The sequence below is a fragment of the Theobroma cacao genome, chromosome 4 (genome assembly GCF_053813885.1).
Source record: "Theobroma cacao isolate CCN51 chromosome 4, ASM5381388v1, whole genome shotgun sequence".
NCBI lineage: Eukaryota > Viridiplantae > Streptophyta > Magnoliopsida > Malvales > Malvaceae > Theobroma > Theobroma cacao.
The window spans coordinates 24,248,992-24,269,602 of NC_142642.1; the positions used below are offsets into that span (position 1 = coordinate 24,248,992).

Below are 20,611 nucleotides of genomic sequence, written 5' to 3' on the forward strand. Positions count from 1 at the left end.
ATTAAATATAATAATAATTAATTATGTCGTTTACTCATATAAATGTTAATATTTATGTGTATAAAAAGCTGAAGACCAATGTAGGTTTAAGTTTTCGAGATTTTACTTAACTTTGTATACTCAATATATATTTGCACAACAATTTCACTCCCGTTTCCGAACCAGTAAAAGGACATGTCGTTTTTAACCGGGAAACCCCCGCAAAAATTGACCTCAATCTCTCCATTCCCAACTGGTTTTTCAGGCAATGTAGCCATTAACAAATGAAAGCAAGAACAAGATTCACCCTTCTCTTCAACCACATCTTTCAAACTCTCTCCATTTCCAACCCCAACAAGCCACACCTCAATAAGGTATCGTTCTTACTCTCTCGTCTCCCTGCAAAGCACAACTTTACTTCTGTTTTTGACCGAATAAAAGAAACCCAGATTGATTAATTTATCTTCCATTGACTGTTCTGGTATTGCAAAATCTATAATTTTGGGGTGTCCACAAGTTTTTGACAATAAAGGTAAGATTTTTAGCAATGTTTCACTTACAGAACTTCTTTTGGATATATTTGATATAATACCTTGAACTGCCAGAAAATTTAGGAGTTTCTGTGTTGAAACCTGAAGATGTGCTTGAAGTATGACTGGGTTTTGAGTTTGAGAGTGGGAAGTTTTCTTTTGGGGTTAGAAAGATGGGCATGATATGGGAAATTGTCAAGTCGGGTAGTGAAAAAGTTGAGGGTTTTAAGCGTCTGCCAAGGTCAAGTGAAGTTATGGCGTCAATGCTTATCCAAGCAAGTATGTTTAAAGAAGTTGAATTGTTGGTTTTGGAGGTGGAGAGGGAAGGAATTTTGTTGGATAGTCATGGAATTTTCTGTAGTTTAATTGAAGGGTATGTTGGTGTTGGTGATCTAGAAAGTGCCATTTTGGTTTCTGATAAAATGAGAGGGCAACAATTAGTCCGATCATTGTCATGTTACCATGCTTTGATTGATGTTTTAATTGAGAGGAGGCAAACTCAATTAGCATTCCAAGTTTACTTGGACATGGTGGAACTGGATGTCCATTGGAGTGATAAGGAGATGCCTGCTTTTCAGAATGTTATAAGATTACTTTGTGACGATGGAAGGGTTCAGGAAGCGAGAAATCTATTTACGAAGGTTTTATTGCGATTCAAGCCTAGCAGTTTAGTTATTAATGAGATTGCTTGTGGATTAGTGAGAAGAAAGATTTTGAAGATTTGCTGAGGTTTTTGGTTGAATTAAAGTGTGTACCAGATATCATTGTTGGCAATAAGATCATATATAATCTTTGGAGGAAATTCTAAGGAATAACCTTCCTTGATAAGGGTATCTGAAAAATAGCTATCACCATAAATTTAATTATTTTTAGTCATATTTAGTCATAACTTGATAAAAATACATTTGAAACTATTTCAAATAAATTAAACCATTTATCACAATTTCTCCCCATTGTGCTTCCGATTTCTCTCTCTCACCATCCCACTATCTCTAATTTTATCAATTTCTCTCTTCGGTATTCGTCTGCTATGCTCCCGATTTCTCTCTCCCATGCTTTCAAATTTATCTTTCTTGCACTTTCAAGACACCAAACGATGGTTTTGATGTGCTTAGGTGGGTGGTTATTTGAAAATTTTAATTTTTAGGTATTTTGGATAAAATTAAAATAGTAGAAATGATCACAGATGTTTGATATAGCTTTTAATTGGATCGATTCAAAACCTAGACACCAATAAACTCAAAATTTTGAAATTTATAAACTTAGGTTTTCAAAGAAATTTTTTTCGATTTTTAGTTAAAATAGGTGTTTTAGATAAAAAAAAATCATGTTTTGATTTATGAAAACATGTTAAAAACACTTTAATTGGTGCCAAATTGTCAAAAAAAAAAAAACAAAAAAGAAATGAAGAGAGTTGGAGAGGATTTGAAGTTTTGGTTCATAAGTAACAACAACATTTTAGGCATTAAAGTGTAATAAAATGTTTTTGAATATAGCGTGTAACAACAATATTTTTCAATATGACGCGTAACTGTCACGACCCGGTACTCCCCTCGAGCCCGTGACAACCGTCGCGGTGCCCCGGTAGACACTCATTAATCGAAATGTCAACCCGAAACCCCGCAAGGCTTTAATATCAGTTTCTCATTTCCCTTGTGAGCAACCATTGTCAAATATCGTGTTTTAAAAGATTTTAAGCTGTTTCCAACTTAAAACAAATAAAATATTAATTTTCGTCTCACAGGGGTATTTTGGTCATTTTTCCAAAAATTTCTAAACTAGCCAATAATGTAGTATATAAGTGCAAAACACATATTTCAAAATCAAAAAAAAATTTAGATGTCTAAAACATTCATTTAAAACGAAATTAAGATTATTTGGATATAATAACAAAATAAAATAAATATTAAGCAAAATATTCTATTTTCTTATTAAACAATATTTTCAGAGTTATATGTAGATAATTTTTGTAGCGTAAAATCAAAGTAAATTCATACATACTGTAATACAGTAAACCAGAGCATTTAATTTAATTTACAATGACCAGTGGGCCCCCGAATAACCAAAAGTAAAGAGGACTGTGAACTTACAGTTTGAAGGAATGCAAATCCAAGGGTAGTCCTCGATGAACTCAGCTATCTACAGTCTAATCTGAACCTGAAATGGGTGGAAAGGAGAGTGGTGAGATTTTATAATCCTAGTGAGCAAACAAACATCATCTGAAATATCTAAAGTAAAGTAAAAAGAGACAATTAAAATATTTCATCTCAATATGTATTTCATAACATAAATATTCATTTCATTTAAATATTCAACATGGCTTATGAGTATCTTAAAAGCTTGGTTCCTGCCAAAATCATTCTCGGGGATACCTTGGTCGAGGCATTTAATCGAGTCTACCAAGGCTGTTAAAAAGTTCGTATACACGTAAACATATTTTTAGTTTGAAAAACACAGCCATTCCTTGGTGTTAGCAGAGTTCATCATCACGAGGTGGTTCGGTGTGACGTGAACTCTATCCATACCTCAGGAGATACCCTACGCGCCTCTCCGACCGAGGTACATATATATATATCCGGATTCTGTGCTCCTCTAATAGGCTGGTCTACAGAATTCGCCTACTGTAGCAAGCTAAACCCACCATACAATAAAATTTTAACACCATGACAGGGCTAATATTTTACTACCCAGCCTGCAAGGGTAAAATAAAACAATTCATAAAACACAACTCAGCCAGTCATGCCAACACAATAATAATATAACATAAGCCATCAATTTCCAATCATAAATTTGCAACATACCGGTGGTCTCCAATTACTCTATTTTCAAAATCGTTATTCAATTTCAAGACAATTTATAAAAATCTTTTCATGTAAACACATTCTGTTTGTAAAATACAAAAATTTACCATTTAAACTCATTTTCATAAAATTTCACCAAAACCGATTAAAAACATACTTTAAATCATTAAAATGATGGTAAGGTTACTCACTATTTCGGGAGTCGAATTTCTAGAGTACTCTGACTACCGATCCTCGAGTACTATTTCCTTACCTTTATCGGAGGATTCACCACCTAGACATAGTACAAAATCGAGAAACTTACTACATTGGTACTAAATCGAAATTAAACTAATTTAGACTACTAATGCATGATATGGAATGCAAAAATGTCCGAATAGCCGTTTAAATACGGTATTCGACCTAATTCGTACTATTCTCGGTGTAATTGGCTAAAACCTCCAATTTAACTCCAAATCTATTTCTTTTACTTTCTACACTCCAATTATACTTAAAATACCTCAATGACTGTGAATATGATTCAATTTATCAGTCCGAACCATAAATCACACATGTCATACATTAGGTAAAAATTCATATTTTCATGCCAAAATTTCCCATTAAATTTCTAGCCTCAACAATCATTAAATATTACCAAAATATCATGAAATATCATCAATTTCAGCCTCAATATTCTCCCTAGAAAATTCAGCCTCTTCTTGGTAATGGGAGAAAATGAATTTTTTTCTTGTTGTTTAGTTTCTAAATATGCTAAACTAACTAAAAACACTAACATAACTTAGAATCAAATCAATCCAACTTCATTCTCTCTCCATACCCATTTGGTCAGCCATGAATTCACCATGAAAACTTGAGTTCTAAGCATGGAAAATGAAAAAGAAAGCATGGGTAGTGTAAATCACAAGGTAAAATCACAAAATTTTACCTTTATTAGCTTAATCCCTTGAAATCCCACACTTTTTCTTCAATTTTCCCACTTAGGTTTTGTTCTTTCTTTGTTCTTCTTCACTTCATGCTTTGGCCAGCCATAATGAAGAAAATAGGCTGATTTTTGCTGATTTTAGAGCTAAAAAAAATAAATTAATATTAACATGCCATGTGTCACTATTTCATTAGCCCATTTTTATTTCTTAACTATTAAGCTTTCTCTCTCCACCATATAAATCCCTTCAATTATCCATGATAACATTGGGTAAAATCCATGTGCTGGACAAGTGTCGAGTGTGTAAAATTATAATTTTGCCCCTGGAATGACAAAATTACCATTTTACCCCTATGCTCTGAAAAATACTGGGATCACAATTTTTTTTCACTTCTCATCCTCAAATCATACTCCAATAAATCAAATGGGGCAAAAAAAAATCTTTTCTAAAAATTTTCATTTTGTCCCTAGGTGGCAAATGACCATTTTACCCCTGGATAGTGAAATTTTCAGTTTGACTCCAAATTGATTCTCAAACTCCGAAGTACCATTTTGTGTCATCCATGGACTGTGAAGCTCTTAATCTCACCTTAAAATTCCTATTTGATCTAGTTCGAGGCTTAAATCAACTTTGTTGTACCTATAGGTACAATACCTACTATTGTAAATTTTTCTAGACTCTCCTAGCATGCAATCATGCTATCATCATATGTATGTCATGACAAGCATTTTATAAGGTTAGGCTTTACAGCACTACCCCCCTTAAAATAAAATTTTGACCTCAAAATTTCACTTACCAGATTCCAAGAAAAGATGTGGATATTGGTTTCTCATCTAGCGCTCGACTTCCCATGTCATCTCTTCCATTCGAGCATTTTTCCATAATACTTTCACCATTGGAATACTCTTGTTCCTTAGCACTCGATCCTTTCGATCTAGAATACGTATAGGCTACATCTCGAACTTCAAATCTTCATGCAACTCAATGGAGGGTGTCTCTAGAATGTGAGAGGGATCAGGAACATACTTTTTCAACATCAAGACATGGAAGACATTATGAATCCGATCTAACTCCGGGGGTAATTCAAGTCTATGAGCCACTGGCCCAATCCTTTCAATGATACGAAAGGGTTCAATGTATCTCGAATTGAGCTTTTCCCTCTTTGTGAATCAAATCACACATTTCATTATCCAATAAATACCACAAATTATCACAATAGTATAATCAAATAAGATTTAATACTTGGAATTTTCAAATTATTACCTTTCCAAGGAGAAACCTTAAGAAAAACTTTATCGTCAACTTCAAACTCTAAATCTTTCCTTCGTCTATTAGAATAATTCTTCTGCCTATCTTGAGCTGTCTTTAACCGCTTTCGGAGAACCTTGACCTTGTCATTTGTCAAATCAATCAATTCCACATTAAACAATTTCCTCTCACCCACTTCATCCCAACATAGTGGAGTTCGACACTTCCTTCCATACAAAGCCTCGTATGGAGCCATCCCAATACTAGACTGAAAACTATTATTATACGCGAACTCCACCAATGGCAAGTGTCTGTCCCAACTCCCAATAAAGTCAATGATACAAGCCCGTAACATATCCTCCAAGGTCTGAATAGTCCTTTCAGATTGACCATCAGTTTGCGAATGAAAGGCAGTACTAAATCACAATTTAGTTTCGAGAACTTCTTGAAATTTAGGCCAAAATCGAGAAGTAAATCGGGGGTTTCGATCTGACACAATAGAAACTGGAACTCAATGTAATCTCACAATCTCATCTATATAAAGTTTCGCCAGTTTCTCAATAGAATACATGCTATGGATAGCCAAGAAATGGGCGGACTTAGTCAATCTATCAACAATCACCCAAATAGCATCCTTCCCACTTTGTGTCCGCGGCAAACCTAATACAAAGTCCATAGTCACGTGTTCCCACTTCCATTCAGGAATCGGTAAAGGTTGAAGAGTACCTGAAGGTTTTTGATGTTTCGCCTTAATCTGTTAGCATGTGAGACATTTTGCTACAAACTCTGCTATGTCTCGTTTCATACCCGACCACCAATAACTTTCTTTAATAGTCCGATACATCTTGGTGTTTCCAAGATGTAAAGCATAGGCGAAAGAATGAGCTTTCTCCAAAATAGCTCGTCTCAACTGATCATCTTTAGGGACATAAATTCGGTCTCTAAGCATCAAGGTACTATCATCACTGAGTCTAAACTCACTAGTTTCTCCATTCTGTAGCTTTTGAACTTCCTGTTTCAACCAATCATCAGCTTTCTGCAATTTTCTAATTTGTTTCAACAATAAAGGTCTCACAATGAAACTAGCAAGTAGGGTTCCATCCTCACCATTATTCAACTGGATCTCTAGAGACTTCATCTCAAGTAACATCGAAAAATAAGAACTCCGAAGTATAGCTAATGAATATGAGGATTTACGACTTAAAGCATCCGCTACAACATTTGCCTTCCTCGGATGATAATCAATCACCAAGTCGTAATCTTTAATCAACTCTAGCCACCGTCTTTGTCTCAAATTAAGTTCTTTTTGGGTGAGCAAATATTTCAAACTCTTATGATCAGTAAAAATCCGACAACGCTCACCATATAAATAATGTCTCCAAATCTTCAATGCGAATACTACTGCTGCCAACTCCAGGTCATGAGTAGGGTAATTCGTCTCATGCTTCTTCAACTGCCAGGAAGCATAAGCTATTACTTTCTCATCCTACATTAATACACACCCTAATCTCAACTTAGATGCATCACTGTATACCACAAATTCTTTTCCATTAACAAGAAGTGTTAAAACGAGAGCGGAGGTCAATCGGTTCTTTAGCTCCTGAAATCGATTCTCACAAACATCATCCCACTCAAACTTAACTCTTTTACGAGTCAAACAAGTTAGAGGAGCTGCTATCAAAGAAAATCCCTGAACAAATCTCCGATAATAGCTGGCTAAGCCAAGGAAACTGCGAATCTCAATTACCGTTCTCGGTTGCTCCCATTGTAAGATTGCCTCAATCTTTTTGGGATTGACATAAATTCCAGCTCCAGACACCACATGTCCCAAGAAAACCACTTCCTTTAACCATAACTCACATTTAGAGAACTTGGCATAGAGTTGTTTCTCGAGCAAAGTTTGCAACACAATGCGTAAATGGGCAGCATGTTCATCATCATTCTTCGAATAAACCAGGATGTCATCTATGAACACTATCACATACTTATCTAAATATGGATGGAACACCCTGTTCATAAGATCCATAAAAGCTGACGCCGCATTAGTCAAACCAAACGACATCACCAGAAAATCATAATGCCCATAACGCGTCCTAAAAGCAATCTTGGGTACATCCTGCTCCTTAATCTTCAACTGATAATACCCAGACCTCAAATCAATCTTTGAAAACACCATAGCACCTCGTAATTGATCAAAAAGATCATTGATCCGAGGTAGAGGGTATTTATTCTTGATGGTCACTTGGTTCAACTGACGGTAATCGATATACAATCGAAGAGTACCATCATTCTTCTTTACAAATAGGACTGGTGCTCCTCAAGGAGAAATGCTAGGGCGAATGAAACCTTTATCCACCAAATCTTGCAACTGGACTTTCAGTTCCTCCAACTCTGCCGGAGCCATTCTATATAGAGGGATAGAAATAGGTGCAGTACCCGAAAGTAAATCAATAGAGAACTCAAGCTCTCGATCAGGAGGTAGTCTCGGTAACTCATCAAGAAATACATCAGAAAACTCACTTACTATTAGGACATTCTCTAATTTAGGTTCCCCCTTTGAAATATTAATCACGTGAGCCAAATAAGTCGAATACCCTTTCTGCACTAATTTTAAAGCTTTAATGGTCGAGATTACACAAGACGGTAATACTCGACGTTTCCTTGCAAAAACATTCTCTGCTCCCTCCGAATTCTGAAGAACAACCTCTTTTCTAAAACAATCTACATTCACCCGATGTGCAGTTAATCAGTTTATACCCAATATCAAATCAAAATCTTGGATCTCTACAGGAATCAAGTCACCCCTAAATTCTTTCTCACCAACCATTACTCCACAATCTCTATAACAACTATTTCTAACTAGCTTTTCTCTTAAATGGGTGTGAACTACAATTTTTTCCTCTAATGGTGACAGGTTTCTATCAGCAATTGATGCAAATGCCATACTCACATATGACCTATCTGAACCAAAATCTATCAAAACATAAGCGTCTTTATCAAATAAATACATGATACCTGTCACTGCTTCAGGTCAAACTTGTGCCTCATATTCCGTCATAGTGAAAACTCTTGTCGAAGTACGAGTCTATTTTCTCGAAGGTGGATATGCCAGGGTGTTACTCTCTACACCAGACTGTATGGCCACTCCCTGCCTCGGTAGTAACCTAGAAGGATCTCTCCTCTGCATATCCGTACAAGTTGGTGGAGATGGAGCAGTTGCAATAACCCGTCTTAGCTGTGGGCACGCACTCTTAATGTGGCCCGGCTGATCACAATGATAACATCGTACTGTCCCCTACACGGCCCAACATGATTCTTCCCACATCTCCTGCATCTATCAAAACCTCCATAACTTTTTCAAGAAGTAGTCATCACAAATCTACTGAATCTTTGAGGCCTCTGCTGTGTCTATGAAAATAGAGGTCGAGGAGATGTCACTGAAACAGAAGTAGTGCTCCCTGAAGCAGATGAGTCTTTGCCCCTTTTTGGTGGCTGATTGGAAGATACACTCGAATTTTTCCTTTTTGCAAACTCGGTCTGAATCCTCCTATTCTTAATTGCGAGCTTCTCAGCCCGTAGAGCCATCTGTACGACCTCCTTATGTGGCTCCCTACTAGTCACTGTCATCCGCTCTCTAATCTCATTACGGAGCCCTTCCTCGAAATAATTGGCCTGATCTTGCTCAGATTTCACCAGATCTACCACATATAACATCAACTCGTTAAAACAAGCTTCGTAGTCTTATACAGTTAAATTCTCTTGTTTCAAACTCAGAAATTCTCTTTTCTTTTCTTTTTGATGGAAATAAGTAAAATACTGACTATCAAATTCTCTTAGGAAGTCTAACCAGATCAAAGGAGTAGTGGAACAGGATTTTATTGAATTCCACCATGTGCGAGCTCTCTTCTCTAATAATCTCGTGGCCACCATCAATTTCAGGTCATCATCCAACCTCATATCAGAGAACGTCTCCGAAACCTGATTAATCCAATCTTTGGCCACGATTGGATCTAACTCACCCGTAAAAGAAACACAACCAAGTTGCCTAGCTTCCTTCCACTTCTTAGCAATAGAGACATCTGGCACTAGTGGTGGAACAGGAGGTGGGGTGGTGGTACTGAAGGAGCAACTGGTGGTACTATAGGAGGGGCTTGACCAGCTTGAGCCTAGCCAGCAATAGCGGTAAAAAAAGTTGTCAATGCCTGAACTTCCTCAGGAGACATGACAGGAGTACCAGTAGGTGGCGGAGGATGTGGAGGATGTAGAGAAGTCTCGGCCTGCTCAGCAACAAGTGCTGCCCGAATGGTGGATGCAGTCAAATCCTCCTCTACTGCATCTAGCTGACGACGTTGGGAACGACCTCTTTCCCTTCCAACCAATCTAGTGAGAGGTGGGCATTCGCGTCGAGGAGGCATGGCAATTATACAAGGAAACAAGGCAAATTTAATAAACCTTAGACTTTATATGCAGATGCATGCATTCTATTCAACCTAACCTAACTTAACCCGGGACCACATAGACATTGTAAATTTTTAAAACAACTTTAAAACTTAAAACTCTGATCTTTAAAACCAAATGCTCTAATACCAATCGAATTGTCACGACCCGGTACTCCCTTCGAGCCCGTGACAACTGCTGCAGTGTTCCGATAGACACTCATTACCCGAAATGTCAACCCGAAATCCCGTAAGGGTTTAATATCAGTTTCTCATTTCCCTTGTGAGCAACCATTGTCAAATATCGTGTTCTAAAAGATTTTAAGCTGTTTTCAACTTAAAACAAATAAAATATTAATTTTCATCTCACAAGGGTATTTTCGTTATTTTTCTAAAAATTTCGAAACCAATCAATAATGTAGTATATAAATGCAGAATACATATTTCAAAATCAAAAATAAATTTAGATGTCCAAAACATTCGTTTAAAACGAAATTATGATTATTTGGATATAATAAAAAAATAAAATAAATATTAAGTAAAATATTCTATTTTCTTATTAAACATTATTTTCAGAGTTATATGTAGATAATTTTTGTAGCGTAAAAGCAAAGTAAATTCATACATACTGTAATACAGTAAATCAGAGTATTTAATTTAATTTACAATGACTAGTGGGCTCCCGAATAACCAAAAGTAAAGAGGACTGTGAACCTACAGTTTGAAGGAATGCAAATCCAAGGGTAGTCCTCGATGAACTCAGCTATCTACAGCCTAATCTAAACCTAAAATGGGTGGAAAAGAGAGTGGTGAGATTTTATAATCCCAGTGAGTAAACAAATATCATCCGAAATATCTAAAGTCGAGTAAAATGAGACAATTAAAATATTTCATCTCAATATGTATTTCATATCATAAATATTCATTTCATTTAAATATTCAAAATGGCTTATGAGTATCTTAAAAGCTTGGCTCCTGCCAAAATCATTCTCGGGGATACCTTGGCTGAGGCATTTAATCGAATCCGCCAAGGCTGTTAAAAAGTTCGTATACACAAAGCATATTTTTAGTTTGAAAAACACAGCCATTCCTTGGCGTTAGCGAAGTTCATTATCATGAGGTGGTTCGGCATGACGTGAACTCTGTCCATACCTCAGGAGATACCCTACGCGCCTCTCCGACCGACGTACATATATATATTTATATCCGGATTCCGTGCCCCTCTAATAGGCTGGTCCACAGAATCCGCCTACTGCAGCAAGCTAAACCCACCATACAATAAAATTTTGACAGCATGACAGAGCTAATATTTTACTACCCAGCCTGTAAGGATAAAATAAAACAATTCATACAATTCATAAAACACAACCAAGCCAATCATGCCAACACAATAATAATATAACATAAACCATCAATTTCCAATCATAAATTTGCAACATACCGGTGGTCTCCAATTACTCTATTTTCAAAATCGTTATTCAATTTCAAGACAATTTATAAAAATCTTTTCATGTAAACACATTCTATTTGTAAAACACAAAAATTTACCCTTTAAACTCATTTTCATAAAATTTCACCAAAATCGATTAAAAACATACTTTAGATAATTAAAATGATGGTAAGGTTACTCACTATTTCGGGAGTCGAATTTCTAGAGTACTCTGACTACCGATCCTCGGGTACAATTTTCTTGCCTTTATCGGAGGATTCACCATCTAGATATAGTACAAAATCGAGAAACTTACTACATTGGTATTAAATAGAAATTAAACTAATTTAGACTACTAATGCATGATATGGAATGCAAAAATGTCTAAATAGCCGTTTAAATACGGTATTCGACCTAATTCGTACTATTCTCGGTGTAATTGGCTAAAACCTCCAATTTAACTCCCAATCGATTTCTTTCACTTTCTACACTCCAATTATACTTAAAATACCTCAATGACTGTGAATGTGATTCAATTTATCAGTCCGAACCATAAATCACACATGTCTATACATTAGGTAAAAATTCATATTTTCATGCCAAAATTTTCCCATTAAATTTCTAGCCTCACCAATCATTAAATATCACCAAAATATCATGAAATATCATCAATTTCAGCCTCAATATTCTCCCTAGAAAATTCTGCCTCTTCTAGGTAATGAGAGAAAATGAATTTTTTTCTTGTTGTTTTGTTTCTAAATATGCTAAACTAACTAAAAACAGTAACATAACTTAGAATCAAATCAATCCAACTTCATTCTCTCTCCATACCCATTTGGTCAGCGATGAATTCACCATGAAAACTTGAGTTCTAAGCATGAAAAATGAAAAAGAAAGCATGGGTAGTGTAAATCACAAGATAAAATCACAAAATTTTACCTTTATTAGCTTAATCCCTTGAAATCCAACACTTTTTCTTCAATTTTCCCACCTAGGTTTTGTTCTTTCTTTGTTCTTCTTCACTTCATGCTTTGGCCGACCATAATGAAGAAAATAGGCTGACTTTTGCTGATTTTAAAGCTAAAAAAAATAAATGGATATTAACATGCCATGTGTCACCATTTCATTGGCCCATTTTTATTTCTTAACTATTAAGCTTTCTCTATCCACCATATAAATCCCTTCAATTATCCATGATAACATTGGGTAAAATCCATGAGCTGGACTAGTGTCGGGTGTGTAAAATTATAATTTTGCCCCTAGAATGGTAAAATTACCATTTTACCCCTATGCTCTAAAAAATACCGAGATCATAATTTTTTTTCACTTCTCAACCTTAAATCATACTCCAATACTCAAATCATACTCCAATAAGTCAAATGGGGCAAAAAAAATCTTTTCTAAAAATTTTCATTTTGTCCCTAAGTGGCAAATGACCATTTTGCCCCTAGATAGTGAAAATTTCGGTTTGACTCCAAATTGATTCTCAAACTCCGAATTACCATTTTGAGTCATCCATGGACTGTGAAGCTCTTAATCTCACCTTAAAACTCCTATTTGATCTAGTTCGAGGCTTAAATCAACTTTGTTGTACCTCTAAGTACAATACCTACTTTTATAAATTTTTCGGGACTCTCCTAGCATGCAATCATGCTATCATCACATGTATGTCATGACAAGCATTTTATAAGGTCAAGCTTTACAGTAACAATAGTATTTTTTTTTCAATATTACGTGTAACAACCTTTTTTAACCATGACGTGTAACATGTTTTTGTATGTGGCATGTAACAACAATATTTTTTTTCAACATGGCGTGTAACAACCTAACCATGGTGTGTAATATATTTTTATACATGGTGTGTAATAACAGTTATTTTTTTCAACATAGCGTGTAACAACCTAACCATGGCGTGTAACATGTTTTTGTATATGGCTTGTAATTTCATTAAAGGTAATTTTGTCAAACTTGGTTAAAAATATTTAAAATTATAAAGAGGGCTATTTTTTAAAACATCGTATCTTTAAGGGTTATTTTAAAAATGCCCCTAATCTTTGCAGCAATTTTGGTGTAGAAAGAGCAAATTTATTCTTGTAGGAATTGGATCTTTTGGGTTTCAGGCCTAATAAAATAACCTTTGGAATCCTAATTAGTTGGAGTTGCTATGAAAGGGATTTACAAAGTGCCTTTGTTTATCCGTCTTAGATTTTGTCAAGAGGTTTAAGACCTGATATATATGGACTTATAATGCTCTTATTAGTGGGGTGTTTAAAAAGGGCATGTGAAAGCTTGCCCAAGATATTCTTGAAGAAGTGGTGGATGGGGGCACAAGTCTAAATTTATGGACTTATAAAGTGTTAGGAATTTTGAAAATATGGTGCCTTGGAAAGCAAGTATATTCTCATGCTTAATTTCATTAAATTTGTAATGAAAGCACACTTTGATAATAAGGCGAAAAGTTTGTTTTAAGTAAGCATTCATTATCTAGTTATTAAGATACCGTGATTCTATTAAGATATTAAAATACATTTGCATGAAGAGTCATACATAGGAGACATACATTTTAATTGAATATAAAAATTGTTCACAACCATATAATAAAGTTGATCACTTTATTATGTTAAGGCTGTAGTGTCCAGATTACTTCCAACGAAATTAATGTAATTCACTTAAAGGGAATGATGAGGCTCCAATCATCGAAATGGTTGACTTTGAGTAATGACACTATAACATGAACTAGAATCATGTGAGAATCAAATTTAAGTTTAACCGTTACTTAAAACTTAATCTTACATTTATACATTTGCTTATAGTGAATCCGAAATCCTGATGGATATTGGACTTATGTTTAATCTCCTTATAATCTTTGATTTACCATGAGCATGATCATCATAAAGCGTTAATTTAGACTTTGTATTTTGGGATTATAATCGAGATAAACATCTGGGAACATATATCCAAATAATAGAATTCATAGCATTAACACCACTTCTAGTGATTTTAGGATGATTGGTGATTAATCTAAACTCAGTGGATTGATGAATTAGCTACTTATCACATCTAGATACTCAAAAGATTAGATCTAGAGTATTGAATTACTAATTGGATGACATTTGAGACTAAAGGACAAAATTGACATAAAGGGAAAAATGGTAGTTTCACCTTTTGTCATTGGATGGTTATGAGAGTTCACAATATAAGGTTTGTAATTGGACAACTAATAATTAATATCAAGTATTGAATTGTTTCTTGTAATTATAGTTAATCCAAGAGTGCAACCATGAATCTATGGTAGAGTAATTTCATGGTTAATAAGCTTAAATTATTTTTAATGAGATTATAACTAATACTAAGTTTATTGAAACTTAGAATATCTATATCTAAATAGATTCCCCACTTAGCTTCATAGAATTCAACTTGTTTAAGTTGAAATACATGTTTTAATTTGATTAATTAAATTGTGTACAAAAATGACAGCTTTAACATGTTTATCTTAATTTAAACACGAAACATGTTTGGTCTTAATTTATATAAGAAAATATGTTTCTCTTAATTTAAGACAAGAAAAATATTTTTTGTCTTACTTAGACAAGAAAACATATTTGTCTCAATTTAAACAAGATAAAATATTTTTATCTTAATTAAATATAAGAGTTGTCTTAAATTAAGATAATGCTAAGAGGATTATTGCAAAATGAATCTAGACATCCATGTAGATAAAAGGAGACTCCATATTTGACTATCACTCTTTTATTTATTATTAATTCTTTTTAAATAAATATGAAAAATAATAAAATAAGAGTTATTATTTAATAAGAAGTTTTATTTTATCAAGAATTCTAAATGATAATTAAAAAATTAAATTATTATTCTTTAATTTTAATTTTGATAATTATGGAGCATGTTCGATGCATCCGTAACTCTAAATGGATGGTCAAGATTGATTCAAAGGTATTTGATTTTGATTAAACCTTTGAGGCAAGAGTTTTAATAAAAAGAGAAGAGATTAGAAGAAAACAAACGTACATACTTTTTCTTGAAAATGTTTCAGCCGTCACTTCTCTCCTCCTCCTCCAAAACTTTGCCGAATCTTTCTTTCTCTCTCCCATTCTTGATTGAATTTTTTTGAAAGAAAATAGCCTTTAATTTTTAAAAGAAAAGAGAGACAAAATCAATTGTCATCTTGTAATCTTGCATTCCACACCTTGTCTACTCAAGGTTCAAGTTGAAAGCATTCTTGAAAAATAAGTAATAAACTTGTTTGATCGAGAAATCATTCATTGGTTTAGTAGTGTCCAAAATAAGAATCTCAAAATAAAAAGTATGTTTTTTTCTTACTTAATAGATTTTTATATTTTTAGAATGTGATTATGTTACTTACAATAAGAATGATGTGTATTTCCGCTTGTGAAATTGTATTGCTTGCTTCTTTTATGAAAGAAATTTTTTTGAAATTCATGATTTACACAATCACATCAATTCACTAAGATCTAAATCCAACATAAAGTGATTTTAGCCTAGTATTGTAAAGCAAGACGGTTTGATGAAGCCAAAAAAACAGTTTTCCAAATGGTTAAAAATGGTTTCATTGAACTTTCTTCCTTAGAGGATCCACTTTCCAAAGCATTTGTAGTGTTGGGACTTGATCCATTAGCTGTAAAGTTGAGAAGGGAAAACAATGTGGGATTTCCCATCGTAGAATTTTTCGATGATCTTGGAAATGGACTCTATTTGGATACAGACGTGGGTGAGTATGAGAAAAAGTAAGCAAGGTTCTTAAGGATTCTATAAGACTTGATTTTAATTCTCTTATAATGAATGAATGTAGTTCTAGAAATTTTGTAAATGCATTGGGGTTTGTAAATGAAATGATTCTATAGGGACAAGAACTGTCTATTTCTATCTTTATAGCATTTTTGAAGGGGCTTGGTGCCTCCCATTCTCATAGCAAGGCAGGTGCCAATCTTTTTGAAAAAATGCCCAAGTTCGTGAATCAGTTGGATCGAGAGACGCTAAATATGCTCGTCCAAGCATTCTGCTAAATAGGATTAGCTTACAATGGGATAAGTTTATTTTGTCAAATGCTTCAAAAGGACTTAATAGTCAACAGTGAGACTTACACTGCTGTACTTAAAGGATTATTTAAGAAAGGAATCTTGAGTGACCTTCATGGGTTCTGGAATGTTGCTCGAAATAGCAAGTGGTTCTTAGCATTGGAGGATTGCGATGCTCTTTTCAAATGTCTCTATCATTAGGACATGCTGAAAGAGGCACTGAAACTTTTTGAAGGCATGCTGGTCTCTTACCCTCAATCAAAGTTAAAAGTTTTCCATATCTTCCTCGAGAATCTGTGCATCTCTGGTTTTACAAGCATTGCACATGTGAAGGTAGAAAAACTTCCAAGGAAGGTTGGATTTTGAATCATATGGCTTATAGCCAACTTGTAAGAGGGCCATGTGCTGAGAAAAAAAATTCAAGTGCCATTAGAGTTTTGGACATTATGTTAGGCTGAGGAGTTAGTCCCATTCCTAGATGTTTCTTTGACACTAATTCCTCCCTTGTTTAGAGCTGACAAATTTGAAGAGGCTATCACAATGGGAAAGATTAGTTTGAGAGAGCAATCTACATTTTCTTCTGTCCAGAGTGCTTTACTTAAAGGATTTTGTATGAAAGGGAAGCTTAGAGAAGCAAGACTTCTGTTTCAAGATATGTCATCAGAGGGTTTGTTTGTAAATGCTAATATTTATGGTATGCTGGTTCAAGGGTGTTGCCAAGCTAACAATTTGAGATTATTTGAAGAGTTACTTGGTGTCATGATAAGGAAAAATATATGCCTTTCAATCTCTAGTTATGGTAGTTGAGTGTGCTTAATGTTTTCTGTTGGAAGGTAGTTCTCCGTATTAAGCCTGAAGGAGTTTATGCTAGGACAAAGCCAATCTGACAGCCTAATAATTTATAATATTCTTTTTATTCTATCTTCTCTTAGTTGGAAATATTTTGGCTGTGAATAAAGTTTTAAATGAATTGCAAGGGAAGGAATTGCTACCTAATGAAGCCACTTATGACTTTTTTGTGTATGGATTTTCCAAGTGCAAAGAGATGTCAAGTTCTGTGCACTATTTGTTTACTATGATTTCCAAGGGACTTAAGCTAAGTAATCGCAGCTTAAGAATAGTAACAAGCCACTTGTGTGATATTGGGGATCTTGAAAAAGCTTTGGAGTTAAGTCAAGAAATGGAATCAAGAGGCTAGCTTCATGGTTCATTTCTTCAATACAGAATTGCTGGAAGCCTCCCGTCTCATGGTAATCCTAAAAAAGTAGAAAGTTTTTTGGGAAGAATGTTAGATAAAAGTCTTTTACTAAATACAATCAATTATGATAATCTGATTAAGCAGTTTTGTTTTTATGAGAGACTGAACAAGGCAGTTGATTTTCTAAACATAATGTTGAAGAGGGGAAATCTTCCAGATTCCACCAGTTATGATTCTATTATCCATGGTTTTTGTGCATGCAATAAATTGACCCGAGCTATGGACTTCCATTATGAGATGCTGAATTGGGATCTTAAGCCAAGTATCAATACATGAGACATGTTTGTCCGTTAAAGTTTCCAAGATGGATGTACTGTGGAAGCAGAAACTACTGATTTCTAGGGCTCAATTAGGACAAACTCCAACCGGAGAGATGTACACCTCTGTAATCAATAGGTATCACTCTAAAAATAATCTCAAGAAAGCATCAGAGCTAATGCAAATGATGCAACAAAGCAATTATAAGCAGGAATTTAACACACACTAGTCTCTTATAAGCAATTTAAGCAATTTTAAAGACAATAAGAACAACAGCTGGGGTTTTCTATCAAGGTTTCTCTCTATAAGTGGATTTACTTGGAAAAATCATTTCGAGACCGGACAACAATAAGGCAGCAATATAAAGATTGGACTTGTAAGTTAACAAATGGATCTTTTTGTACAATTTAAATGAAAGGTTTGTACTTTTGCATACTCAATGTATGCTGGTTTAGTTATCTTTAACTTGTCTATATGTATACACCTTAAAATTTTGAACTATACTCAATGGGAAAAAGAAAACAAAAATGAGATTCCTATAGATGTTTCATTTTACCTTGCCTGTGCTCAATTCTTCTTCAATGTGCATCATAAAGCATTTGTGATTCCTATTTAGTCTTATCCAATCATTTACAGTTTTGACATTAAAAAGGAGTATTTAACTGGTAAAGTTTCTTTAGTCGTATGTTATTGGAGAGTTATCTGGTTTTGGGTTTAAAGTAACAAGGCCAAAGAGAAAAAGACCATGGTCATCCTTTTCTTGGATTGATCTTGTAAAGTTAACTATAGTTGGGCTAACTTAATATCTACCTATAAGTAAAAGGAAGTCCCAATGAAGCTCTCACATTTGACCACGTTTTTAACCACCTTGAGTATCACGTCTTGGGTGTTTCTAACTGATATGTGGTGGTGGGAACAGTTAACAAAGCTTCCATCATCAGTAATTTCTTTGACGTGTTTTGCATTGATTATAGGTAAAATAAACTCACATCATGGGGTGGAGTTTGGTTTTTCCTATGACCCAACAAAGCATCAATTCTGCATATTGTAGATACTAGATTTTGGTTAATATTGTTACTCTAAAGAATTATGTTACAACATAATATTATATAGAGAACAACCAGAACAAGTGAAGTGTTACTTCACGTAGAATAACTAGAACAAGTGAAGCGTTACTTCACGCAGAACAAGTGAAGCGCTACTTCACGCAGAACAAGTGAAGCGCTACTTCAAGTATTACTTAAAGCAGAACAATTAGAAAAAGTAAAGTATTACTCCATATAGAATAACTAATACAAGTAGAACAACCACTTTGAATAGAATAACCGTTTCACTTGGATGACAGTGAAAGTAACTCAGAATAAGTGACAGGGTTCATGGGTTACTTTCATCTTGGGATGTTTCAGAGAGTTTGGCTTGGTGGCTGAGATATGAAGGTAGTTAAGAGGTCTTCCTCTTAACCCTTTCCTGAAGTACAAGTGTTTCACCCTCTTATCTTGTTCTCGTATACTTATTCATGTACAGCTTATTCTCTTGTACCTATTCTCATACAGCTTCTTCTCTCGTACCTATTCTTGTACACCTCTTTTCTATTACCTTTACTTGAGAACAAGTCTTACTACATTCAATTACAGTAACGGTTACTTACATTAATATTCTTCATAATAATGTCATTCATTAGGCGCATTAAAGCCTATTCTTATGTAACCGTCACTTTTAACACTATATATAGAGCCTCACAATTCATTTGAAAGGAGTCTTTTTTCCCTCTCCAAGCTAACACATTCTCAACCTAAATTCTCTCTCTCTAAATTCTCTCTCTAATTATCTTGTACTCTCTAAGTCTCTTTAATTCTTTTCTTATTGTCTTCCACCTGTCACAGCACTTAGTACTTCAGGAACTGCTTCAATCTTCCTCTCTGCCTCCTCTGGCACATCCTTTTACTTGTTTGCAATACTTCCTCTCCCTATCACAAGAACCCCCTTTACACATATAAATCCAATGTGCTGATGTCCCCACTATTTTTCAACACTTATTTTTTATATAAAACAAATATCCTATATTTTTCACCAAATAAATACTAATCTTCTTTGACGTATTTAGGTCAAAGCTTGGATTTCACATGAATAAATTTGGTTTGTGTTTTTTTTTTTTTTTTTTGCATTTGAAGGGAACAAAATATGCATGGGATTATGTCTTGGGAACGAAAAAGCTTTCAGCTTTAGGTCAGACGTTCAGTTTGGGAAAGAAAAAGTTTTTAACCTTGGGTTAGACATAGGTTTATGTGTTGCTCTATCTTGGTTTTCCAATTTTTTGCCCAAGTATTATAGTCACATGTGTGCAATGGTTTTAGTCCACATGGGTATTTTCAAAAGTAGTTTTTTTTTTTTTTTTGTGGATATGTATGCTTGATGGTTTCGCTCATTGGGAAGTAGTTTCAACCGATTTCCTTTGTATAGTCCGATATGTGGGTGGTGGAAATTGGAGCTTTGTTTGTTTTCAGCCACTCGATGAAGTATCATTTTTTTCCAATTATTTCATCTGTTTTGTCCCTCGATTTTGTCCATTTGGGTGAGATTATTTTTGGCTTTTTCAAAGTTTTCTTCCATCGTTTTTTGCTTTCAATTGTTTGATCTTACCTTATTTGCTCAACTCTTCATGCTTTTTTCCGTTCTTTACAGGGTTGTTTATGGT

The 20,611-nt window shown here is 34.5% G+C and overlaps 1 protein-coding gene across 1 annotated transcript; it reads left to right on the forward strand.

Moving 5' to 3' along the window:
* Positions 1–249: 249 nt before the first annotated feature.
* On the forward strand, positions 250–18,268 carry LOC18601550 (Pentatricopeptide repeat (PPR) superfamily protein). Its single transcript, XM_018119302.2, is given in 12 exon segments — positions 250–428; positions 430–593; positions 595–1,202; positions 1,205–1,295; positions 13,395–13,578; positions 13,581–13,695; positions 15,848–16,108; positions 16,111–16,743; positions 16,746–16,852; positions 16,854–17,312; positions 17,314–17,984; positions 17,986–18,268. Coding segments are annotated over 12 exon segments (3,741 nt in total). The 5' UTR covers positions 250–263.
* Positions 18,269–20,611: the final 2,343 nt, after the last annotated feature.